The sequence below is a fragment of the Neovison vison genome, chromosome 7 (assembly GCF_020171115.1).
Source record: "Neovison vison isolate M4711 chromosome 7, ASM_NN_V1, whole genome shotgun sequence".
Taxonomy (NCBI): domain Eukaryota; kingdom Metazoa; phylum Chordata; class Mammalia; order Carnivora; family Mustelidae; genus Neogale; species Neogale vison.
In genome coordinates this window covers 4,089,011-4,109,260 of record NC_058097.1, presented here as the reverse complement: position 1 = coordinate 4,109,260, position 20,250 = coordinate 4,089,011, and the positions used below count along the sequence as shown (strand labels likewise).

The window sequence follows — 20,250 nt, the reverse complement described above, 5'->3', positions numbered from 1 at the left end:
GGGTCAAACTGTTGGCGACCCCAGCTGGGATTCATGTCATCCTTCAGTGCTTATGTTAAAGGTGACCCGTCTGGCCTTTTGATCCAGCCTGGCTGTGGCTGCCATTCCCGAGGGTCTGCCCATCGTCGTCACGGTTACGCTGGTCCTGGGAGTGCTGCGGATGGCCAAGAAGCGTGTCATCGTGAAGAAGTTACCCATCGTGGAGACCCTGGGTGAGAAACTCCGCTGGTTGGGATCTTGTATATGGGATGGAAGGGGTAGCGGTTCGGCCCTGGTGTTTGACCTGGGGTTGTCTCGTGCTAGGTTGCTGCAATGTCATCTGTTCAGATAAGACGGGGACTCTGACCGCCAATGAGATGACCGTCACCCAGCTGGTGACATCCGATGGGCTCCATGCTGAGGTGAGCCCCGGGCCGCCGTGCACGGTGCCAGACAGACCTTTTCCTTCCTAAAAGTACACGGAACCTTCTAGAAGCAATAAGGAAGAAACAAAAATGAGTTACTGTACAGTTTCCTTGCTACCAACAGCAGCAAGGACTATGACCGAGTTAAGGGAGCCGGCTTTATTTTTGGCCATTGTCTGGGAATAATAGGCTCATTACGTACTGCAGATGCAAAGAAACATTTGCCCGTAACTGCCTGAGATAAATGAACCATGATGGCCCCTTTTGGGTTTTTCCAGCCTCCCCCCGTGGCTCTGGCACAGTTGTAAGCTCCCTGAACGTGCCGTTTTGTGTCCTGCAGAACGTGCAGGCAAAGGTGTCCGCAGTGACATCTCGCGGGCCAGCGCCTGTTTTTGTAAACAGAGTTCGGCGGGCTAGCTGCCATGCCCTTCGGTTTACCTGTCGTCTGTCATGGCTCCCTTGGTGCCCCGCGTCCCAGGGCCACGGGGCCCTGTCAGATCTCGGGGGCTGCAAAGGCTTCTGTGCCCGCCCTCTGGCTGCCAGGGCAGGTTTGCCGCCCTCTGTTGGTGCACGTGCTGGGGACAGCTTCATGCCTGACGTCTTGTTCCTGCGTAGGATTCTGTCCCTGGGGTGGGTCCCCCAGGAGAGAGATGATGGGACAATTGGGGGGGGGAGTGTCACCACACACGGTGACATCGTCCCTGCGGCCTCACCCTGCAGGTCAGCGGAGTTGGGTATAACGGCGACGGCACCGTCTGTCTCTTACCCTCAAAGGAAGTCCTGAAGCGCTTCAGCAACGTCTCGGTGGGGAGGTTGGTGGAGGTGAGTGTCAGCGACCCCGCGGCGGTAACGCGCCGTGAAGAGGAGCGGACGGGACTCGCTTGCGGAGAGGGCCAGCTGGGTCTGGGTGACACCGGGGCCCCTCCAGGGGGACAGGTGTCCCAGGAACAGGTGAGGACGTGAGGGGAGCGGCGAGCTAGAGCCTCTGTCCTCCTCCCGGCCTGCGGGAGGGGCTTCCCCGGGCCGCCTGCCTGGAGAAGGTGCCCGCCCAGTGTGCGACAGCGCTCGGCGCTCATCAGAACGGTATCAGCCCCCTCCTGCCGCCCCAATCCAGACCGGCCTCGGGCTCATAGAATTGAGAGCGGCCCGGGGTCACCCGCAGGGAGGGAAGGAGCCGGGATCCACCCTCCACGCTCTCTTTGTGTTTATTGCCTTTTTTTTTTAAGTTATCATTTTTAGTTGAAACGTCAAGTTCTGCAGCACAGAATTCACCCCCTTGAAGTGTAGGGTCAGTGGTTTTCGTCCCTTCTCGAAGTTCGCGGCCACCGCTGCGTCTAATTTCAGGACACTTCGTCACCCCCCGCGGACACCCATCCCCGTCCGCCTCCCCGTCCCCGTCCCCGCGATAGCGCCTTACGAGGGCCTCGTGACGACCAGCCCCCAGCGTTCAGTGAAGATTGACAGTGGAAGGGTGGGGACTCGGATGTATTTTGAAGAGTAAACCCTGTCCCTTGCCCCCAGGTCAGCCCCGCCCCCAAAATGGGTCCCTGCACCCCTCAGTCAGTGTGTGACTGAGCCCAGGACCCCAAGGGGTGCCAGGTCCCAATCCGAACTACAGACATTCAGAAACCCCCTCCTTTCAGGCAGGCTGCGTGGCCAACAACGCCGTCATCAGAAAGAACGCCGTGATGGGACAGCCCACGGAAGGCGCCCTGATCGCGCTGGCCATGAAGGTAGGGACCTCTGACGGTCTGCGCCGGGAGTTCTTGCACTTGGGGCTGAACTAGAGACAGAATTCGAGCTCATGTCTGAGCAGATGAGGAATGGGGAAGCTTAGTAGTAACAGGAGAGAGCGGCCCCAAACGTCCTCGGGCAGTCACTGACATGCCCTGAGGCTCTGGAACATTCTCTGGGCCACCCTTCCTGGCAATCCCTGTGCCCCATGGCTCAGACCCCAGGAAGGTGCTGGGGGGACAGACAGGAGTGCAAGCCACCTCGTGGGCCCCAAGCCCCCCTCCAGGAAGACCCCTTCCGATGAGTGCCTCTGACTGACTGCAGGGCTCCGAGGTCAGACCCCGGGTCTGCGACTCGGCAGAAATGCCCCCATGGAGCGCCCAGTGCCTCAGGCAGAACGGCTGTCCCCGCTGCCGAAGGGGTGGGCAGTGGGGCAGGACACCAGAAACTGTCCCCAAAGACCAAGCTGGTTCTGTCCCTGAGTGAGAGAAACGAGACCTTTCTTCTCCCGATGGGACATTTTCATTTGAAAGCAAGTGGCCCTTCCCTGCAGTGCTTGGATTCTCCCCTGCCCGTCATGGCCCGGCCCGAATCATGACTAATTTAAGGGGCTGGAGCTTTGCATAGAGACGCGTTTAGCATGACTCACCCGAAGCCCGTGTGTTACCCTCCTAGATGGACTTAGGTGATATTAAAGATTCATACGTGAGAAAAAAAGAGATTCCGTTCAGTTCGGAGCAGAAGTGGATGGCGGCACGATGCAGCCCCAAGAACGAGGTGAGTTTGCTTCTCTGCCCCTTCCCGCCCTCCCTCCCGCACCCCAAAGAAAGAATGTAGGCGCCAGGGAGGAGAGTTGAAGCTCCCAGCTTCTACGAAGTCTGAAATCCGTGACTGGTGACTGCACGTAGAGCTTTATCGTGGGTTCTCCGAGATCTTTTCCTAGAACAGTAGTTCTCCAAGTGGGGGGTCCTGGGCCACCAGGATCCCCTGGGAATTCATGTAAAATACAGATTCTCGGGCTCCACCCAGAACCTTGGAGTCAGAAATATCAGGGGTGCAGGGCGCCCTGGGTGGTCCCCAGGTTGAGCGTTTGACTCTGGGTTTTGGCTCAGATGGTGATCTCAAGGTCATGAGATGGAGCCCCCGTGTTGGGCTCTGAGCCCCGCGTGGGGTCTGCTTGAGATTCTTTCCCTCCCTCTGCATCCCCCTCTGCACCTCCCCAAGCTCACAGTCTCGGTCTCTCAGATACACACACACACACACACTCGCTCTCTCTCTCTCTCTCTGTAAAAAGATCGGGTGTAGAGCCAGGAACCTGTGTTTGCGGGGCATTTGGAGGAACGCTCCCACTGCTAATAGTGACCCCCTTGCTAACTTGGGGGTCCTTTTCCCACACCCTGGTGCTGAGCTCTTTACAGGTACAAGCACCTTTGATCGTCACCAGGTAGGGACAGTCTTTCCTTCCGGAAGGGGGATCAGGAGGTGCGTCCCAGCACCCAGCACGGTTGGCATCACACGTGTGCACATGGACGTGCACGTGTGTGCCCCTGCTCTGAGTGACCTGAACATCCACCAGACTCCTCACGGCTCTCCCTGTGTGGGGATGCCAGCTGACTTCTTTTAACCCTTTTTATCTTTTTTTTTTTAAGATTTTATTTATTTATTCGACAGACAGAGATCTCAAGTAGGCAGAGAGGCAGGCAGAGAGAGGAAGGGAAGCAGGCTCCCTGCTGAGCAGAGAGCCCGATGCGGGTTTCGATCCCAGGACCCTGGGGCCATGACCTGAGCTGAAGGCAGAGGCTTAACCCAGTGAGTTACCCAGGCACCCCCCTTTTTTTCTTTTTTAACCTTCTGTAGCTTTTCAGATTTTCAGATAAAAGGCTTTGGGATTTGTTTTTTCCCCCTCTAAGTTTTCAGTATCATTTTCCACCTTTTGTTCCAGCCCATTACGCCTCTCCTGCGCTTTCCAGAACCTTCACATTTTGCTCTTGGGAGACTCTTCTGTTGTTCAGGGTGGGGGGCGGCGTGGCCAGCACATTCCAGGCCTTTGCTCTGAGCAGACGGGCACGTGACTCCTTCCTGCTCAATAAGGGTTACAGATTTTTTAAATGCTTGAATGCCTTCAAATCTTTTTTTTCCTCCCCAAAGACAATGGTATTATCATCTCATTGAAATAAATGAAGGAAATGGGACTTTAAAAAATGAGAGGTCCTTACAATTCTGCTCCTCTCTCCTGACCCGTCACCCCCCCACCAGCAGTCCAGGATAGAATGTTCCAGGTCCTAAATGGGCACACAGCACCATATGGGGTGCTGACCCCAGGTCATGCTGGAGACACTGTTTGTAATTTGCTGTTTTCCCCCTACGGTGAGGTCTCAGACAGCTTCCCGTATCCGTTCACAAGAACTCTTTCCGGCCCGGCATCGGCACGCAGGCTCCGTGCCCACGCGGGGGACAGAGTCACCCACAGTGGCACCGCGCCTTCTGCGCCGAGCTACCATCCACATCAGCCAGAGCTGAAGTCCGCAGAGGACAGTTGGGGTTTGTTCGGGTCCCTTTAGGGAGCCCCGTGCGGCAGCGAACAGAACGGGAACCGCACCTGCCGTTAGGCAGACACGGCAGCGTCCCCGGCAGCGCGCGGTCCCCGACGCACGGAGTGACGGTGCCTGGGCTACGAGCCCGGGATGCCCCGTGACCTCGGCAGGGGCGTCAGAGAGGCGGGTGCGGGTCAAAGACCCGCCTGGACCCTGCCGCGGGCGGGTGGTGTCCCGTCGCCGGGCTCTCCCCTCCTTTCTCCAGCCCGTCCTGTGCTGCGCCGGGGAGCAGGGAGCTCCACGAGCAACAGCCCCGCCGGCAGCCTCTCCGCGGGCCGAGGGGACGGTCACCGAGAGCCGAGGCATCCGATGACAGGGGCTTTCTTTTCTTTCCCAAGGACCAGGAGGACATTTACTTCATGAAGGGGGCCTTGGAAGAGGTGGTGAACTCCTGCAGCACGTACAACCACGGCGGCATCCCTCTGCCGCTGACACCCCAGCAGCGGGCCTTCTACCAGCAGGAGGAGGAGAAGATGGGGACACTCGGCCTGCGTGGTCAGTACCTTCAGTCCCCAGCCCCGAGTTCCAGTTCAAGGGCAACTCGGACTTGCACGAACGCAGGGTTCTTGGTAAGGGGAGGGAGCAGGACGGCCGTCGGGCGGAGCGTGGTGGGAGTAAAGCAAGCGAGGAACGAGGAACGAAGGGGCCGGTGAGAACCGGGCGGCTGTCACAGGACCCGCTCCGGGAGCACTGGAGCTCAGGAGTCCCGGCCAGGGCGAGCCAGCAGCCGGAGCTGGTCACCCGCAGTGCCCTCCTGCACGTGTCCTGCCCCTGCAGCCGCTCCCCGAAAAGGGCCGCAGCACCCCCGCTCAGGGCGCTCCTTCCCGCCTCTTGCACTGGGGCGACGCTGGCCTCGATGCCGCCAGCGGACAAAAGTCTCACTTTCTGCCGGTCAGGTTGTCTCTGTTTCTGTCTCGGGGCCAGCCGTGCACAGCTGCTGCCCGTGTGGGCCGGCCGAGCTTGGGGGAGCCCCGCGCAGGCGAGGCGGATCTGGGACGCAGAGGAGCCGGGCTGACGGGGGACTTCGTGGCCCCCTGGGCCCCCCGTGGACCTTCTGTGCCTCTTGGTCTCTCCTCAGTGCTGGCCCTGGCTTCTGGGCCCGAGCTGGGGAGCCTGACTTTTCTGGGGCTTGTCGGCATCATCGACCCTCCGAGGGCTGGCGTGAAAGAGGCCGTGCGTTCGCTCTGCCAGTCGGGCGTGTCGGTGAAGATGATCACAGGCGACGGGCTGGAGACCGCCTCCGCCATAGGTCAGTGGGCAGGGCCGGGGCGGGTCCGGTCGGCGCACAGTGACCGTGAGCTTCGAGGACCAGCGCTCCGCCTTCAGGGGACTGGCCCTAAAACGTGGGCCGGTCCTCCGAAGGGGAGGTCCTTTGTGTCCACTGTCAGCGTCCTGCGGCCCGGGGGCTTTCGTCCTCGAGCTTACGTCCTCGCCCAGGCGGCGTCATTCCCGTGTTCACTTCTGGGGTGGCTTCTGCCAGCCGTGAGACCTTGGCAAGTCACTGGGCCACTGACCTCCAGGCTCTTCGCGTGCAGAGGGCTGGCCGCACCCTTCCTGTCACTGCACTTGCTGCCGGAATGAGGGTCACACCTTGCTGTGCTCCCCGCTCTGTCTCAAGGCCCCCAGCCTGTGAAAAGATCCGAGAGTCCAGAATCAGAAAAAACCACATCTGGTTCCAGCATCACGCATCGCCCACTCCACGACCTTGGGGAAGCCCCTTTCCTCCCTTTCCTTGGCTTTAAAGCGGGGAGCACCAGCCCTCTGTTGCCGGTTAATTCCGTGTGACGCGGCATGTGCGTGGTGGGCGGCAGCCATCACTCTGTGTGGCCCAGGCAGGGACGGGGGTCAGGCAGGTGCGGACGGGGTGGGGGGGGGGGGGCGGCACGGGAACAGCCTCAAGTTTGGGAGTCAGCGCTCAGACGGCTTCTCCGCCCTCGCAGGAAGGAACATCGGCCTGTGCAACGGGAAGCTGAAGGCCATGTCCGGGGACGAGGTGGAAAATATGGAGCAGGAAGAGCTGGCTGATTGCGTCGGGAAGGTGGGGGCCTCCCGGCGGGGTCTCGCTGGGGGGGAGGAGGGAGAGTTTTAGCTCCAAGGTCACGGACTCTGCTCTTCTGTGCCTCGTACCCAGGTGTCTGTCTTCTTCAGGACCAGCCCGAAGCACAAGCTCAAAATCATAAAGGTGAGCTGGAGCCTCGTGGGTCCGTCAGGGCCAGTCCGGGACGGTGGCGGGGGCTCTGCTCCGGGTGGTCCAGGGCCCAAGCTGGCGGGAGCCTCGGCGGTCCCCAAACCGGGGTAGGAGCACAGGGGACCTTGGCCACGCACACCAAAAACAGGAGCCCGAACGGGGTGGTGCAGAGAGAGAAAGGAAAAGCAGCTGGTCTCTGTTAGCCGAGCGATCTTTGGCGTTATTCTTGTTACCTCCAGGCCTCAGCTTCCCCATCTGTAAACGGGGGGAGGGGGTCGTATGAATGACATCAGCTGGTAGCAAGGCCGGTGAGAGGAACAGAGGGGCCAGGCCGTGGAGCGCCCAGCACAGTGCCCGGCCCGCAGCGGGTGCCCAGCAGAGCGGACACGGTCTCCTGCCCGCGCGGGGAGGGGGGCCCCGCCACAGCGCTGGCCTCCCGCATGTGCGCCTCCGAAGATGTGCTCTGTGGCCTGGGCTGTTTGATCCTCGATGCTCTTGATGGGGGGGGGGGGTGTAGTTCTAGGGAGCAAGTCTGCACGCGTGGTATTCTGAAGAGCAAACATGAAGACTTACTGGCTGCCACGTGGCTTCAGGGGGAAGTGGTGGACCCGTCTTTGTGAGTGGACAGGAGCCCGACGCCGGCCGTCATGGTGTGGCTCTCACAGAGGAGGGACGGTTGTCCCCACTCTGCAGATGGAGAAGCGGAGTCTGAGAGGTTCAGGGCCTGCCGAGCTCCCACAGTGCCAGCTCCCCGGGGTGCCAGCGCGGCTGGGATTCAGAGTCCGGCCCGCTGACTCCAGAGGGGGCTCTGCTGTTGGCCATGTGGAGGGAGAGGCAGAGCATCCAAAGGGAAGGAAGGTTCTGGAAGGGCTGCAGCCTCCACTTGCCTCTTTTTTCCAAAGGCTTTGCAGGAATGCGGGGCGATCGTGGCCATGACAGGGGACGGGGTGAATGACGCTGTGGCCCTCAAGTCTGCGGACATCGGGATCGCCATGGGGCAGACGGGGACAGACGTTAGCAAAGAGGCCGCCAACATGGTCCTGGTGAACGATGACTTCTCAGCCATCATGTGAGTTGACCGGCAGGCACGCGTGGCGTAACCAGCTGCCCAGCCCGGGGCTCCGTCGTGCCAGGGAGACGGGTGTCCCGGCTCACATAGCAGCCGGGGCCGGGGGTGCTGCAGACACAGGCGAGCGAACGCTTTTGCAGCTCGAGGGTGCAGCGGAGGGAAAGCCAGGACCGGGCGCTCGCAGACAGAGGCGCGTGCCCGTGTGGCCGCTGCCGCACCGTTTGGGGGAAATCCTAGACCACCCTGGCTGCCAACAGCGAGAGCGGGAGCACGAGGAGGCCAGACCCGGAGATGCTCACCCTGTAGAGCTCAACGTGGGGTTTGAGTCTGGGGTCGTGCTCGGGCGGACACGGACGCCTCGGGCGCGCGGGAGCTCCGGCTGCCAGGATGACCGGCACCTGTTTTCTTCACCTTTGTTTCCTTAGAAACAGCTGCCTGCCCTCTAGATCTAATTTTGATTCATTCTAATGAAGTCTTTCCTTCTAAGTGAACTGAAGTCACTGGGGGCGGGAGAAGATACCAAGGATCTGAACAAAGACTGAAGTTGGCTGTGATTTCGGACTTTGCAGAAGGAATCTTCTCTTTACCAACAGATTCTCCATTGCAGTCCTTAGTGTCCTTCCCCCGTGGTGCCAGGGGGTGGGCGGGGCACAAGATGCAGTTAATAAGTAAATCTGTCATTTTTGCTTTTGCAAAAAACTTTAGTAGTAAAAAAAGATTGGGCAGTTTTCTGCATTCATGCCTCGAGATTGTTTTTTTAAAGGACTTCTGCAGAGTTTTCTAGATGACTTTTCAGCTTCCCAATTCTCCCCCCGGCCACACCCCAGCAGCTCAGGAGCAGGTCTGGGTTTGGTTGGTTTTGCTGTGCCTCTTGTGGGACTCCCCAAGGTGGGTTTGTTGCTTCAGGGGTCCCAGGCTCCAGGTGGGCGTGAGAGTAATCGGGTTTGGGGGCAGAAGGGGGATCGCGGCTCACGGCCCAGTCCCCAGCGCCTGCTGGTGCCAACAGGACATCGTCGTCCTCTGCGGGCATGGCCTCGAGCGGCGAAACAGGAAAGGGCACCCGAGCATGAGGCCATCCCCACTGACACCATCGGGAATAAATGCTTTCTCTTTCGCAGGAGTGCAGTGGAGGAAGGCAAAGGGATTTTTCACAACATCAAAAACTTTGTCCGGTTCCAGCTGAGCACGTAAGTCAAGGCCCGCAGCTCCCAGTGGCGGCAGGTGCTGCACACGCATCTGAAGAGCCGCCATCGACCAGCCCGCGTGTGTCCCCGCAGGAGCATCTCGGCCTTGAGCCTCATCACTCTGTCCACCGTGTGCAACCTGCCCAGCCCCCTCAACGCCATGCAGATCCTGTGGATCAACATCATCATGGACGGGCCACCGGCACAGAGGTGAGGCACCGGGCGGGCGGCTGGAACTGCGCCCCGGAGTGTGGGTGCAGTCACTGTCCCCAGGAGTCCCAGAGAAGCTGACTGCGGTTCAGGGGAGCAAGTACCTGTCTGGGCAGCCAGGGTCCGTGAAGGATGCTCCTGCGCAGCTCCAAGGCTCTGTGCCTCTCGTGAGGTCACCACCTCCAAGAAGTCCTCCCTGATTACCCTAACAGCAGCCTCCTGGCTCTCAATCACCATACCCTGCTTTGTTTTTCCCCGGAGGAGAAAATATACATGTATGTCCTTGTCCTTGCTTATCTGATTCCGATCCAGCTCCCCTTGGGCAAGGTTTGTGATGTTCCTGTCAGTCTCCCCGGCTCCTAGAATGGACTTGGCACACAGCAGCTGGTCAGCGAGTTGCTGGCTGGCTGAGAAGGGAGCGTTAGGCGGGCTGAAAGGTGCAGAAGGACCACCTCTGCACACAGCGTGTCATTCCATCGGACTGCATCTGACACGCATTCCATTACCAACGTTCACTTGGCGTCCCCGGTTACAGCTTCTGGGGGCAAGAGTCCTACTCAGTTCCCCTGTGCCCAGCAGGAGGGCACCTCTTCAACATGCAGGGAGCAGGGCCAGCAGTGAAGGGGGGCCCCCAGCCCACTTACTCCTCAGTGCCCCCCACACTGCCTCCTGCTGGTCTAGCCCCAGTACCGCTGTTTCACAGTTCCCGGGAGGCAGGGGTCCCTCCATCACCGGGGGCTCTGCGGTGGGCAGGGCCTGGATCCCATTTCTCCAGCCCACTGGGGCGTCCCCTTGTGATGGATGAGCACGAGAGGGGACCTGGGGTGGTTCCAGGACCGTGGTGTGGCTGGTTCTGGGGGGAGGGGGGCTTCCTTCATGGTGCTCAGGGATGGTGGAGGGAAGGGCTGCCTGTGGGGCCCAGGCTGGGGGCGGGGGTCACCGTGGAAGGGGCTGGCAGTTAGGGAGGGGACAGAGGATGGGAAGGGAGGCTAACGGAGAAGTCCCTGGGAGCGCGGGACTGGCCTGGGCTTGGGTGGACGGCCTGGAGGGGCTGGGCCCCCCGACCCCCGACTCCAGACCCCCGACCTCTCAGCCGGTGGTGCCTGGGGAGCTGACCGGAGGGCCTGGCAGGTTCGGGCTCCGCCTCCGATGTGCTTGTTCGGCCTCTGCCTGGCTGGCTGAAGTGTCCCCTTCTCAGTGGTTTACGTCCGGGCGCCCGTGTCGTGTTCCGAGCAGCTTGGGGGTCGAGCCCGTGGACAGAGACGCCCTCCAGCAGCCACCGCGGAACGTCAAGGGCACCATCCTCAGTAGAGCCCTCATCCTCAAGACCCTCCTGTCGGCAGCCGTCATCATCAGCGGGACACTCTTTATCTTCTGGAAAGAGGTGAGGCCGGTCCTCATGGACTCACTAAGCCACTACTGGCTAAGCCCCGGGTGGGGGAGACTCGGGCCGTGGCTGTGGACGGTCCCTGCCCAGCCGTGGGGCTCAGCCTCCGACAGGGGAGACAGACGTATGCGTACAGGGGGCCGTCCTGGAGGGAAGGCAGGGGATCAGGACCCCACGTTGGGTGGGTGGAGGGACAGGAGGCCGCCCAGGCATGGGCCAGAAATGAGAGTTTATTCTAATTGGGACCTGAGGTGGTATTCCGTCCTGGAAACAATGTGAAATTTCCTAGGAAGGAAGGACTGGATGTTTGTTCCCTGGAGACAATCACTTGCGGGAACTTACCGGTCCCCTTTTGGTGCAGTGCTCTGACTGGAGAACCAGGAAGGTGCCACATGCACCAAGGGGGATGGGACACTGGGTCCCCACAGATTCTCAGTTTTTCTGAGCCTCGCCCCCAGAGGAACAGCCTTGGTTTTCCCCAAATTCTCACCTGCCCGTGAAGGTGGGGATTCTCTACTCATGCAGCCTGCGTGCACCCCCTGGCAGGGAAGGGGACCCAGGCCCTCCAGGACTCACACAGTGGTCCTGAGCACAGGGTCCCCCAACAGCAGCCTCCACCGCTCCAGAGACACAGACTCCTGGGTGCCCAACAGGCCTCCGGAGTCAGGCTCTGACTCACCACACCCGCCCCCGCCCCCTGGCCCCCAGAGGGTCATTTGCTGGACCAGGACTCTGTGCAAAGCCCAGGCAGGACGGGCTCATCACCACCTCGCCCGGGCAGGGGGGTTCTGTGCGAGCGTGAGTCTCACCTGCGGTCCCAGGCCCGGCCCGGAGGTGTCGAGGGGAGTGAGCTGTGCCTCAGGTCGGAGCAGCCGCGCCAGAGCCGGGGGCGGTCCCCATCCCCTGCCTTCCTCTGGGACCTTCTGCTCCGTGGGTGTGGCTGTAGCAATGTCCTCTCCATGCTGCAGGGTCACCTGCTGGAGGAAGGAACATTCCCTTTATCTGTGCAAGATTTCAGCTCAGGTGTGGGGAGCAGTCCCAGTTCCTGAGGACAGGCTGCTGGCCCCTCCAGCGGCCGGGGTGGCTTGGGGTGGGGGGGCGGGTCTGAGCCACGTGTCCCCTGTAACAGCAGCTGCCTCCAGCCCAAGGGGGAGGTCCTGGTCAGTTCCCTGCTCACGGCTGCTGGCGGGGTGGGAGGTGGTCGGGCCCACCCTGGAGCTGCTGCAGCCTCTGGCTCTTGGTGAAGGTCGAGTTCACTGTGGGAAGCACACGGCCTTCCCGGACCCCCTCTTCCCGTGCCTGTGTTCCAGATCCCCGCAGACAAGGCCAGCACCCCACGTACCACAACCATGACCTTCACCTGCTTTGTGTTCTTCGACCTCTTCAACGCCTTGACCTGCCGCTCTCAGGTGAGCCCCGAGCTATGCTCCCTCCCGGCCCTTCAGGACCCTGGGTTGTTCTCAGTGGGAAGTGCTAGCTGATGTGTCCTCCCCCTCCTGCAGACCAAGCTGATAGTTGAGATCGGTTTTCTCCGGAACCGCATGTTCCTGTACTCGGTGCTGGGGTCTGTTCTGGGGCAGCTGGCCGTGATCTACATCCCGCCCCTGCAGAAAGTCTTCCAGACGGAGAACCTGGGCGCTCTCGGTGCGTGGCCGTGAGGACGGGCCTGCGGGAGCCAGCACCTGTCCCCGCCCCCATCTGCCTGCACACTCGGGGGCCGAGGGGGAGGGTGACAGAATACTGAGGGAACCAGAGAAGAGGTACCTCCCCTGCGAGGGCCACCGAAGGCAGGAGGGGACGTGGCCTCCTGGCCCCTTGTCCCCAGGTGGGCAGCTCCAAGCACACACGGCAGAGACAGCAAGGGCAGGGGGCTGCGCCACGGTGGGCGAGTCTGGGCTCCGTGTGCCCCAACAGGCAGTGGGCCGGTGGTCTCGGACGCCCACTCACCTCACGACAGGGAGCAAGTCGCCTAGTAGCTCCTTCTGGAAAAGACAGGAACTGGGGCCCACGGCTGTCCCCCACCGGAGCACACCTGTCCTGGTTTCCAGGAGGTCCGCAGGTCCAAGCTCTCTAGTAGACGCCCAGAGTGACCTGTGCGCCTCTGCCTGCAGCGGAGCGGACTGTGAACACAACCAGGAAGAGGGGACAGTCAGGAGGAGGAGGTTTGAGCTGTGGCTTTGACACAGCCCTGGGTCAGGACATAGGTCAGAGGTGGGGGACATGAGAGCCCTGGACCCCTTGGGCCAGACTAGGGACCGTCTGCTCGCTTTTCCCCAAAATCTAACAGCAGGGTCCATGCGGGTCCCCGCCGAGTGCCCTACAGCTACAGACAAGAAGAACTTTAATGGCTGGTCCTCCCTGCAGGGAACTAAGTCAGCTTTACCAAAGCTAAAGGCTGGGGTGTGGTTGGTGGGGCCCCGTGTTTGTGCTGAGTTATTGGCAACAGAGACCCAGGGAAGGTTCGGGCAGTAAGACACCGTGGGGACAGGGGCGGTTCTAGGGACTGACCCACTGGAACGAGTCGGGGGGCCGCCCTGGGAGCCCGGAGCCAGGGTTGGGGGGTCTGCCCTCAGGACGGCGGGGAGGAGGGTCAGGGTCCTCTGCCAGCTCAGGTGGGTGCCACACCCGCCCCCAGCCCCGGACCACCTGGAAGGACCGGGCAGTCTGCATGGAGCGGCTCTGCCACGTGTAGGACCCCGGGCTGAAGCCACCTGCTCCCAGGAAGGGAAGGGGCTGGTCCTCGACTCCCCGGCTCCTCCCCCCTCACTTCTGGGGTCTGCTGTGACTGAAGACAAAAAGGGAAGGAGGGGTGCTCCAGGCTGAGGCTCCTGTGAGCTGGCAGCACCCCTTCGGGGCAGAGGCCTGCGGCAGGGGTTCAACCCGCGCTGACTCCTTTCTTCCTCCCCCTGCCGGCAGATTTGCTGCTTTTAACCGGACTGGCCTCGTCTGTGTTCATCGTGTCCGAGCTCCTCAAACTCTGTGAAAAATTCTTCTGCAGAGCCAGGAAAGCCCAGACTCACCCAGATCACATCTAGGGGACCGGCCGTGTGAAATCCTAAGTCATCTCTAGTGGACGGGACTGTGGCCCTTCCCGCGGCCCCTCGCCGGAGGGCCGCTGCCAGGACACGGAGCGCCGGGCCTCTCCCTCGGCTCTGCGGCTCGGCCAGCCCGGGCCTGCGTCCGACCCCATCTCTGCCCCCGGGACGGGCCCCGAGCAGAGCGTCCGGAAACAAATCGCGGTGATTTGTATGAACCACGGCTGCCTCCAGAGTGTGTTCCCGCAGCTCCCGGGTGAGGAAGATCAGGGGTCCAGCCCCGGGGCCGGAGCTTCTGGTCGCCCGAGGGCCACCCCCACTCCATCACCTCAACCCTCAGGAGGGCATCTGAGGCATGTTGTAGAAGCTGCGCCCACGCCTGGTCCACCTTCTCCTTCCAAGCAGCCAGACAGGAAGTCTGATGCCACTTCTGGAAACCCACAAAGCCTGTTTTTCAGGACCACGTCCGGGGTGACCCACGGCCCCACTCTGAGCGGCATGAACCAGACCCATTCTTTGAAGGGGAACAGTAAAGGGCCTTTACCTCCAGCCCCGGGGCCCGGAGCATCTCCCAGCTGCCCGAGGACGAGCCCCAGGACCTTTGGTAAAGATGGGGGAGCGGGGAGGGCGGGAGCCAGGTAGGAAGCGGCCACGGAGGAGCAGAGCCTGTGAAAGGAACCACAGCTGTCCCCAGCAGCCCCGCCGCCATGCATTAGGGAGAGGGAGGGACACAGACCTGTCGTAAGAGGCCGGCTCACCTGACTGTAAGGGCTGGCAGCTCCGGAGTGTGTCCACAGGGACTCGTTCCTTCTCCGACATCCCAGGCCTTTCTCTTAAGCCTTCAACTGGTTAGGGGAGAGTCACCATGTTCTGGAGGCCACCGCCGTGATCCAGAGCCAACGGACTGGAATGTGGAGCACCCCTAAAAAATCTCACGGGAACAGCTAGACTGGTGCTTGGTCAAAGAGCTGGGCACCAGAGCCTGCCCAAAGAGAGAAAAGTAACCGGCTGCCTGGGGTGGGGACGCCTGAGCCAGAGCAGGGGAGGGAGGTCAGAGTGGACCCCTGCAGCTCCCAGGCAAAGTTCAGATTCCTCAGAAGGAAGATGCATGGCCTGGGGTCACTATCCTCCCCCCACCCTGCCGTGACCCCCACTAGTGACACCAGAGCTAAACGGGGAGACGCACAGGTGCCATCCCACCGCAAAGATGATCGAGGGCGCGGCCCGGAGAGGAAGGCATTCAGGCAGGGGCGGTGGCCACCCGGCAGCTGCCCAGCCCTGCTAACTCCTGAGCAGGGCAGGCCGACTCCGGCCACCCCCACAGCCTGGGGCTCACCGGGGTCGGGTTCAGGGGCCCCTCCCAGCACCACGTTGCCCCTTAAATCGTCAAAAAGAACCGGGGTTGCCTGGGCGCCTGGGCGGCTCAGTGGGTTGAGCCGCTGCCTTCGGGCTCTGTGCTGGGCAGGGAGCCTGCTTCCTCCTCTCTCTCTCTCTGCCTGCGTCTCTGCCTGCTTGTGATCTCTCTCTGTCAAATGAATAAATAAAATCTTAAAAAAAAAAAAAGGACCGGTACTGACCAATACTTGCAGTAACAGCATCAAAAGGTACTCTTAGTCTTCACTACCATCCAGAAATCCCTCAATAAAATGCCATACAGAACAGCCCCCCGTAGACTGTCCATGTAAAAGATAAAATAGTAACTACTACTACCAGGGACAGGTGAAATCTTGCTACCTAAGACCCCAACTGCGGACCGTAAAGTAAAATGCATAAATCAGATTACATGCAAATGTAAGCTGTCTTTTCACCAAAATGCAGCAAACCTGAACACCTTTGAAGCAACTGAGCTTGACTCCCATTTCTAGAACATGTACCCATCAGCAGCGGAGGGACAGTGACCAAAATAAAAACAGGAAACAGCAGAAAGCAGGGGAGTCCAAGATTTTTGATTTTGGACAAAAATCATATCAAAAGCTAGTTCCTCGAAGATACCAATACAATGGCCAGTCTTGCTAGAGGGTTAGCCAAAGGAAAAAGACAGATGGCTCATGCTGGGAAGGACCTGGCTGATCACGACGGCTCCCTGAAGATACTCCAGCAGGAATCCTGAGACCCTCAGGCACAGAAATTCAACAGGTTAAATAAACCAATTCCTTGAAAACCACAGACGACTGCAACACGTTACCATGCAGTGATCCGATTAGTCCCCAGACTTCTAAGGTCAGTGACGTAGTTTAAACCGTTCCCCCAAAAAGGAAATCTTGTGACAATGGACACCAATCCGAAAGCAAGTTAATGAAGAAAACATCATTTGAATAAATGGCGTTGGAACACCGAGAAAGCCACCCTCGACTCAAGCCCCCCGCCTTCCACAAAAACTAACTCAAAGTGAGCCACAGATGAAAACTCAGAAGAAAAAGAGGGAAATGTCTTTGGGATCTAGGATTCGGCAGAGTTCGGAGACATGACCCTGCGAGACCATCCCTAAAAGATAAGAGAAACAGTAAATATGTCGTAGTGGAATTACTGGGTCCTGTAGTGATTCTAGTTTTAACGTTCCGAGGAACCAATGAAAATGAACACACTAATTCAAAAAGGTATTTGCCCCGTGTTTATTGCAGCATTATTTATAATGGCCAAAATGCGAAAGCAGCCGCTGGGCCATCCACAGATGAGTGGACACAGAAAATGTGGTATACACCCAAAGGAGTATCACTCAGCCATAGAGAGAATGAGACCTTGCCCCCCTCTTTTGGGAGAGAGCGAGCAGGTGTGCTCAATGGGAGGGGTCTGGGGGGGCACAGACGGAAAGAGCGCGGGCATCTTAAGCAGCTCCTCACCCAGCACGGCCCGATGGGGGGCTCCATCTTCCCACCCCGAGAACAAGATCTAAGCTGAAATCAAGAGGTGGGACACTTAACTGACCGAGCCACCCAGGCACCCCAAGAACATTACCCAGCTATAAAAAGAATGAGGTCTTACGGCGCCTGGGGGGCTCAGCTGGTGAAGCGTCTGCCTCAGCTCAGGTCATGATCCCGGGATCCAGCCTGTGTCCAGCTCCCTGCTCAGCGGGGCGTCTCCCTGTCCCTCCACCATACTCCTCCTCGAATAAACCAATAAAATCTCAAAAAAGGAGCTCTTGCCATCTGCAGGAACACGGACCCAGCAAGTATAACGCGAAGTGAAATAGAAAGATGCCGAACAATTCCGCTCCTACGTGCCACCTCAGAAAAAAGCAAATGAACAAAAAAACCAAAAACAGACTCTTACCTATAGAGAACACACTGACGGTTACCAGAGGGGAGGCGGTGGGCGACGTGGGGAACAGGTGATGTGCACAAAGGCACGTACAGCAGCTGCGGAACCGCTGTGTGGACACCGGAACCCAACAGCACGCGTACCTTCACTGCACTTCATGAACACTGAGAAATACGTAGGATTGTTGAATCATTATATTGTCCGCCTGCAACTAGTAACACTAAATGATACTTGAATAAAAAATAATTGTCAGGGATGCCCGGGGGGCTCAGTGGGTTAAGCCTCTGCCTTTGGCTCAGGTCATGATCTCAGGGTCCTGGGATCGAGCCCCAAATCCGGCTCCCTGCTCCACAGGGAGCCTGCTTCTTCCTCTCTCTCTGCCTGTCTCTCTGCCTACGTGTGATCTCTCTCTCTCTGTCAAATAAATAAAACCTTTAAAAAATTGCTTCAAACTGCAGGGAAAAAGAAAAAGATTAATTTCACCCAAAATAAAACATTTCGCCCAGAAAAGTTATTATTTAAGAGAATGAAAAAAAAGCAGACTGAACAAATATTTTCAAATCTCACACTCAAAAGACTTTGATCCGGACTATTTTTAAAAACTTAAAATCTAACACGGATGAAACAACAGGAAGAGGGGGGAAGTCGGCACGAGTCTTCCCAGCGAGGACGGCCGGGGCGTTCGCACAGGAAGTGACGTTCCGCCTTAGCCCACAAGGGGGCGCGCCGCACACCTGGCGAAGCAGCGGGGCCCGCGGCCGGGACCGCAGGCGCGGAGGAGCCGGGAGCCCCCCGCCCCCACCCGGTGCTGCCGGAGGGCAGGTGCGCGCCGGCCCCGCTGGGCAGAGCAGGCGGACCCCGCGTCTGTCAGGTTCAACCCACGCTTAGTCGGTGACCAGCAACGCCCTCGCAGGGACGGACCCCGCGGGCGCAGAAGCCGGTACAGGAGCGCTCGGGGCCGCTTTCCCGTAGGAGCCGCATCTCATTAGACCCCAGCCCCGCGCGGGGAGCGGCCGGAGGACTCGGAGCGACAAACCAGTCTTACCGGATGGCCCCACTGACCTCCCGTCGTCTGAGTGACAAGGACGGTGACGGAGCTCGGCTCAGGATTCGGGGCGTGCCTGCAAGCGGGGCAGCAGAACGAGTTTTGGGGGCGGCGGAACCGGGCCCAGCAGCGGTAGCGGCGGTTACGGGCCTCTATACCGGTCTCACCGATGGTGCCGGAGGTCCCCAAGGCCCCCCAGGCCTGGTGATTCTCTAGAAGGACTGACGGAGAGGAGGCCCGGGAGCGCCGCTCCTGGACCAGGCCCAGCTCTGACCCTTGGGCGGGCTCGGATCTGCATCCTTCCCCGGCCCGAGCCTCACCAACAGTACGTCGGGCTTCATGAGTTCCGTCTTTCCAGCGAACTGCCCAGCCCGACGCTAACGCTGGGAACCCTCTGAACGGTCGGTGGGTGTCGGAAGACCTGGGCAGCTCTGCCATCTGGAGGACCTGCCCTTAGCCTTGACCTTGCCTGAAAGCAGGTGCTATGGGAAAACCTGTGGCATCCGAACAAGGCGGGCTGCTGAGCCCAGACGGCTGTACCAACGCCAGTGGCCCGGTTTGGGGAACTGCTGGGAACGGGGAAGACGCTGTCATTAGGGGAAGCTGGGGGAGGGGTCCACGGGAACTCCCAGGACTCGTTCCGCAACCTGCCTCAGTCTAAATCATTTCAAAGTTTGTAAGGAAAAAAAAAAACCAGACTCTGAAAAATGGAGCTAAGGTCACCAGGCACACACACATGCACATGGGGGCAACACAACGTCAGACAAGATGAAAATCGAGGCCAAAAGCATCAGGCGAGACCAGGAAGGGGATTTAACGAGATGCAGTCGCCACTGAAACTCGAGCGAGCAGGGCACGTGCCACACGGCGCCCAGTCGCGGAGGCCACAGGGGAGGGGAGGCCTCCCACGGAGGGGAGGGATGGAGGGAAGCGTCCGGGAGGTCCAGGCAGAGGCCAACCAGCAACGCGTAAGGCCACGGCAAACACCGGATCTCCGAATCGCCCCTCAGCGAAGTGAAAACTGACACCACCATCTGCCCGAGAATTCTCCAGCGCATGGAAGTTTAAAACTCTGGTGTCTAGGGGCGCCTGGGTGGTTCAGTGGGTTAAAGCCGCTGCCTTGGGCTCAGGTCATGACCTCAGGGTCCTGGGATCGAGGCCCGCGAAGGGCTCTCTGCTCAGCAGCGAGCCTGCTTCCCGCCCCCACCTCCACTGCCGCCTGCCTCTCTGCCTCCTTGTGATCTCTGTCAAATAAGTAAGTAAAATCTTAAAAATAATAATAATAATTCAACATCTGGATAAAACTCTTAACATAAATACAAATAAAGGAATCCTTCCTTTACACAAAAATCTATCTGCAAAGCCAGCATCTGCTTCATGATAAGAGACCAGACGCATTTGCATTAAAGTCAGGAGTGGGAAGGGGCATCATCACTACTGAAATTCTGAAGGTATTTGCTGATTCGGTCAACCCAGAGAAAGAAAAGATCTAGAAATTCCAAAAGCAGGGAAACTACCCTCATTTGCAGGTCCACACAATCTTAGTAAGTGGGCTCACTAATTGTATACAAGTCAGGAAGGCTGGAGGGGAAAAGGAGGGATCACGGGAGCCAAAACCAGCCTGGGGAGTCATTAGAAATGTCCACTCTCCACTCCCTCCCCAGCCCTACCGAGTCAGAAACTCAGCTAGGGTCGGAGGGATCCCTACCGCCTTGCCCTTTAGCACGCCTTCTAGAACATTCTGACGCAGACCCCAGGTTGAAAACCCCCAGACCAAAAAGTCCAGCAAAGTAGCTGGGTACAAAACTAGGCAGAGAAATTTAAAAACGTTCCTATGTTCAGTCGATCATCAGGGGTAAAAGTCCACGGACAAAGCCAGCACCAACAATGAAATCTAGACGGCAAACTTAGATGTTCCGTCCTTGGGGCAGGAGGAAGCCACTTGTGCCAGGTGTCAGCTCTGCCTACACGGATCCCCAAGTAGCGCCATCTCCGAAACGCAGCCTGACTTTTAGAGCGGTTATCCAAGGTCAGAGAAAGCAAACAGGCAGGCACAGGAAGGAAATTTCCAAAACAGAGAAGTCAGCGGGGAACAGCTCTTCTATCATCAAACTCCAGTTCTTAAAGCACGAAGCAGAGACC

The 20,250-nt window shown here is 59.2% G+C and overlaps 1 protein-coding gene and 1 long non-coding RNA gene across 3 annotated transcripts in view; one reads left to right on the top strand and one right to left on the bottom strand.

The window, feature by feature from the left end:
* ATP2C2 (ATPase secretory pathway Ca2+ transporting 2) overlaps positions 1–13,946 on the top strand; it is a 59,164-nt gene extending 45,218 nt beyond the window's left edge. Inside the window, exons 12-27 of the mRNA XM_044255629.1 lie at positions 88–212; positions 304–401; positions 1,125–1,226; positions 2,048–2,137; positions 2,814–2,915; positions 5,071–5,227; positions 5,811–5,981; positions 6,673–6,770; positions 6,864–6,914; positions 7,823–7,989; positions 9,108–9,176; positions 9,267–9,383; positions 10,620–10,767; positions 12,081–12,179; positions 12,273–12,414; positions 13,687–13,946. Coding sequence (XP_044111564.1) covers positions 88–212; positions 304–401; positions 1,125–1,226; positions 2,048–2,137; positions 2,814–2,915; positions 5,071–5,227; positions 5,811–5,981; positions 6,673–6,770; positions 6,864–6,914; positions 7,823–7,989; positions 9,108–9,176; positions 9,267–9,383; positions 10,620–10,767; positions 12,081–12,179; positions 12,273–12,414; positions 13,687–13,805 — 1,855 coding nt within the window. The 3' untranslated portion in view covers positions 13,806–13,946. The remainder of the gene's footprint in view (positions 1–87; positions 213–303; positions 402–1,124; positions 1,227–2,047; positions 2,138–2,813; positions 2,916–5,070; positions 5,228–5,810; positions 5,982–6,672; positions 6,771–6,863; positions 6,915–7,822; positions 7,990–9,107; positions 9,177–9,266; positions 9,384–10,619; positions 10,768–12,080; positions 12,180–12,272; positions 12,415–13,686) is intronic.
* On the bottom strand, positions 7,805–15,288 carry LOC122911176. 2 transcript variants are annotated; one of them, XR_006385436.1, is made up of 5 exons: positions 14,564–15,288; positions 12,718–12,890; positions 11,580–11,747; positions 10,500–10,757; positions 7,805–9,921 (listed from the first exon to the last, which is right to left on the bottom strand). It is a non-coding gene; the product is annotated as an uncharacterized LOC122911176 (long non-coding RNA). The 2 variants fall into 2 exon arrangements; XR_006385437.1 differs by having other exon boundaries at positions 11,580–11,744.
* Between the last annotated feature and the right edge of the window lie 4,962 nt (positions 15,289–20,250).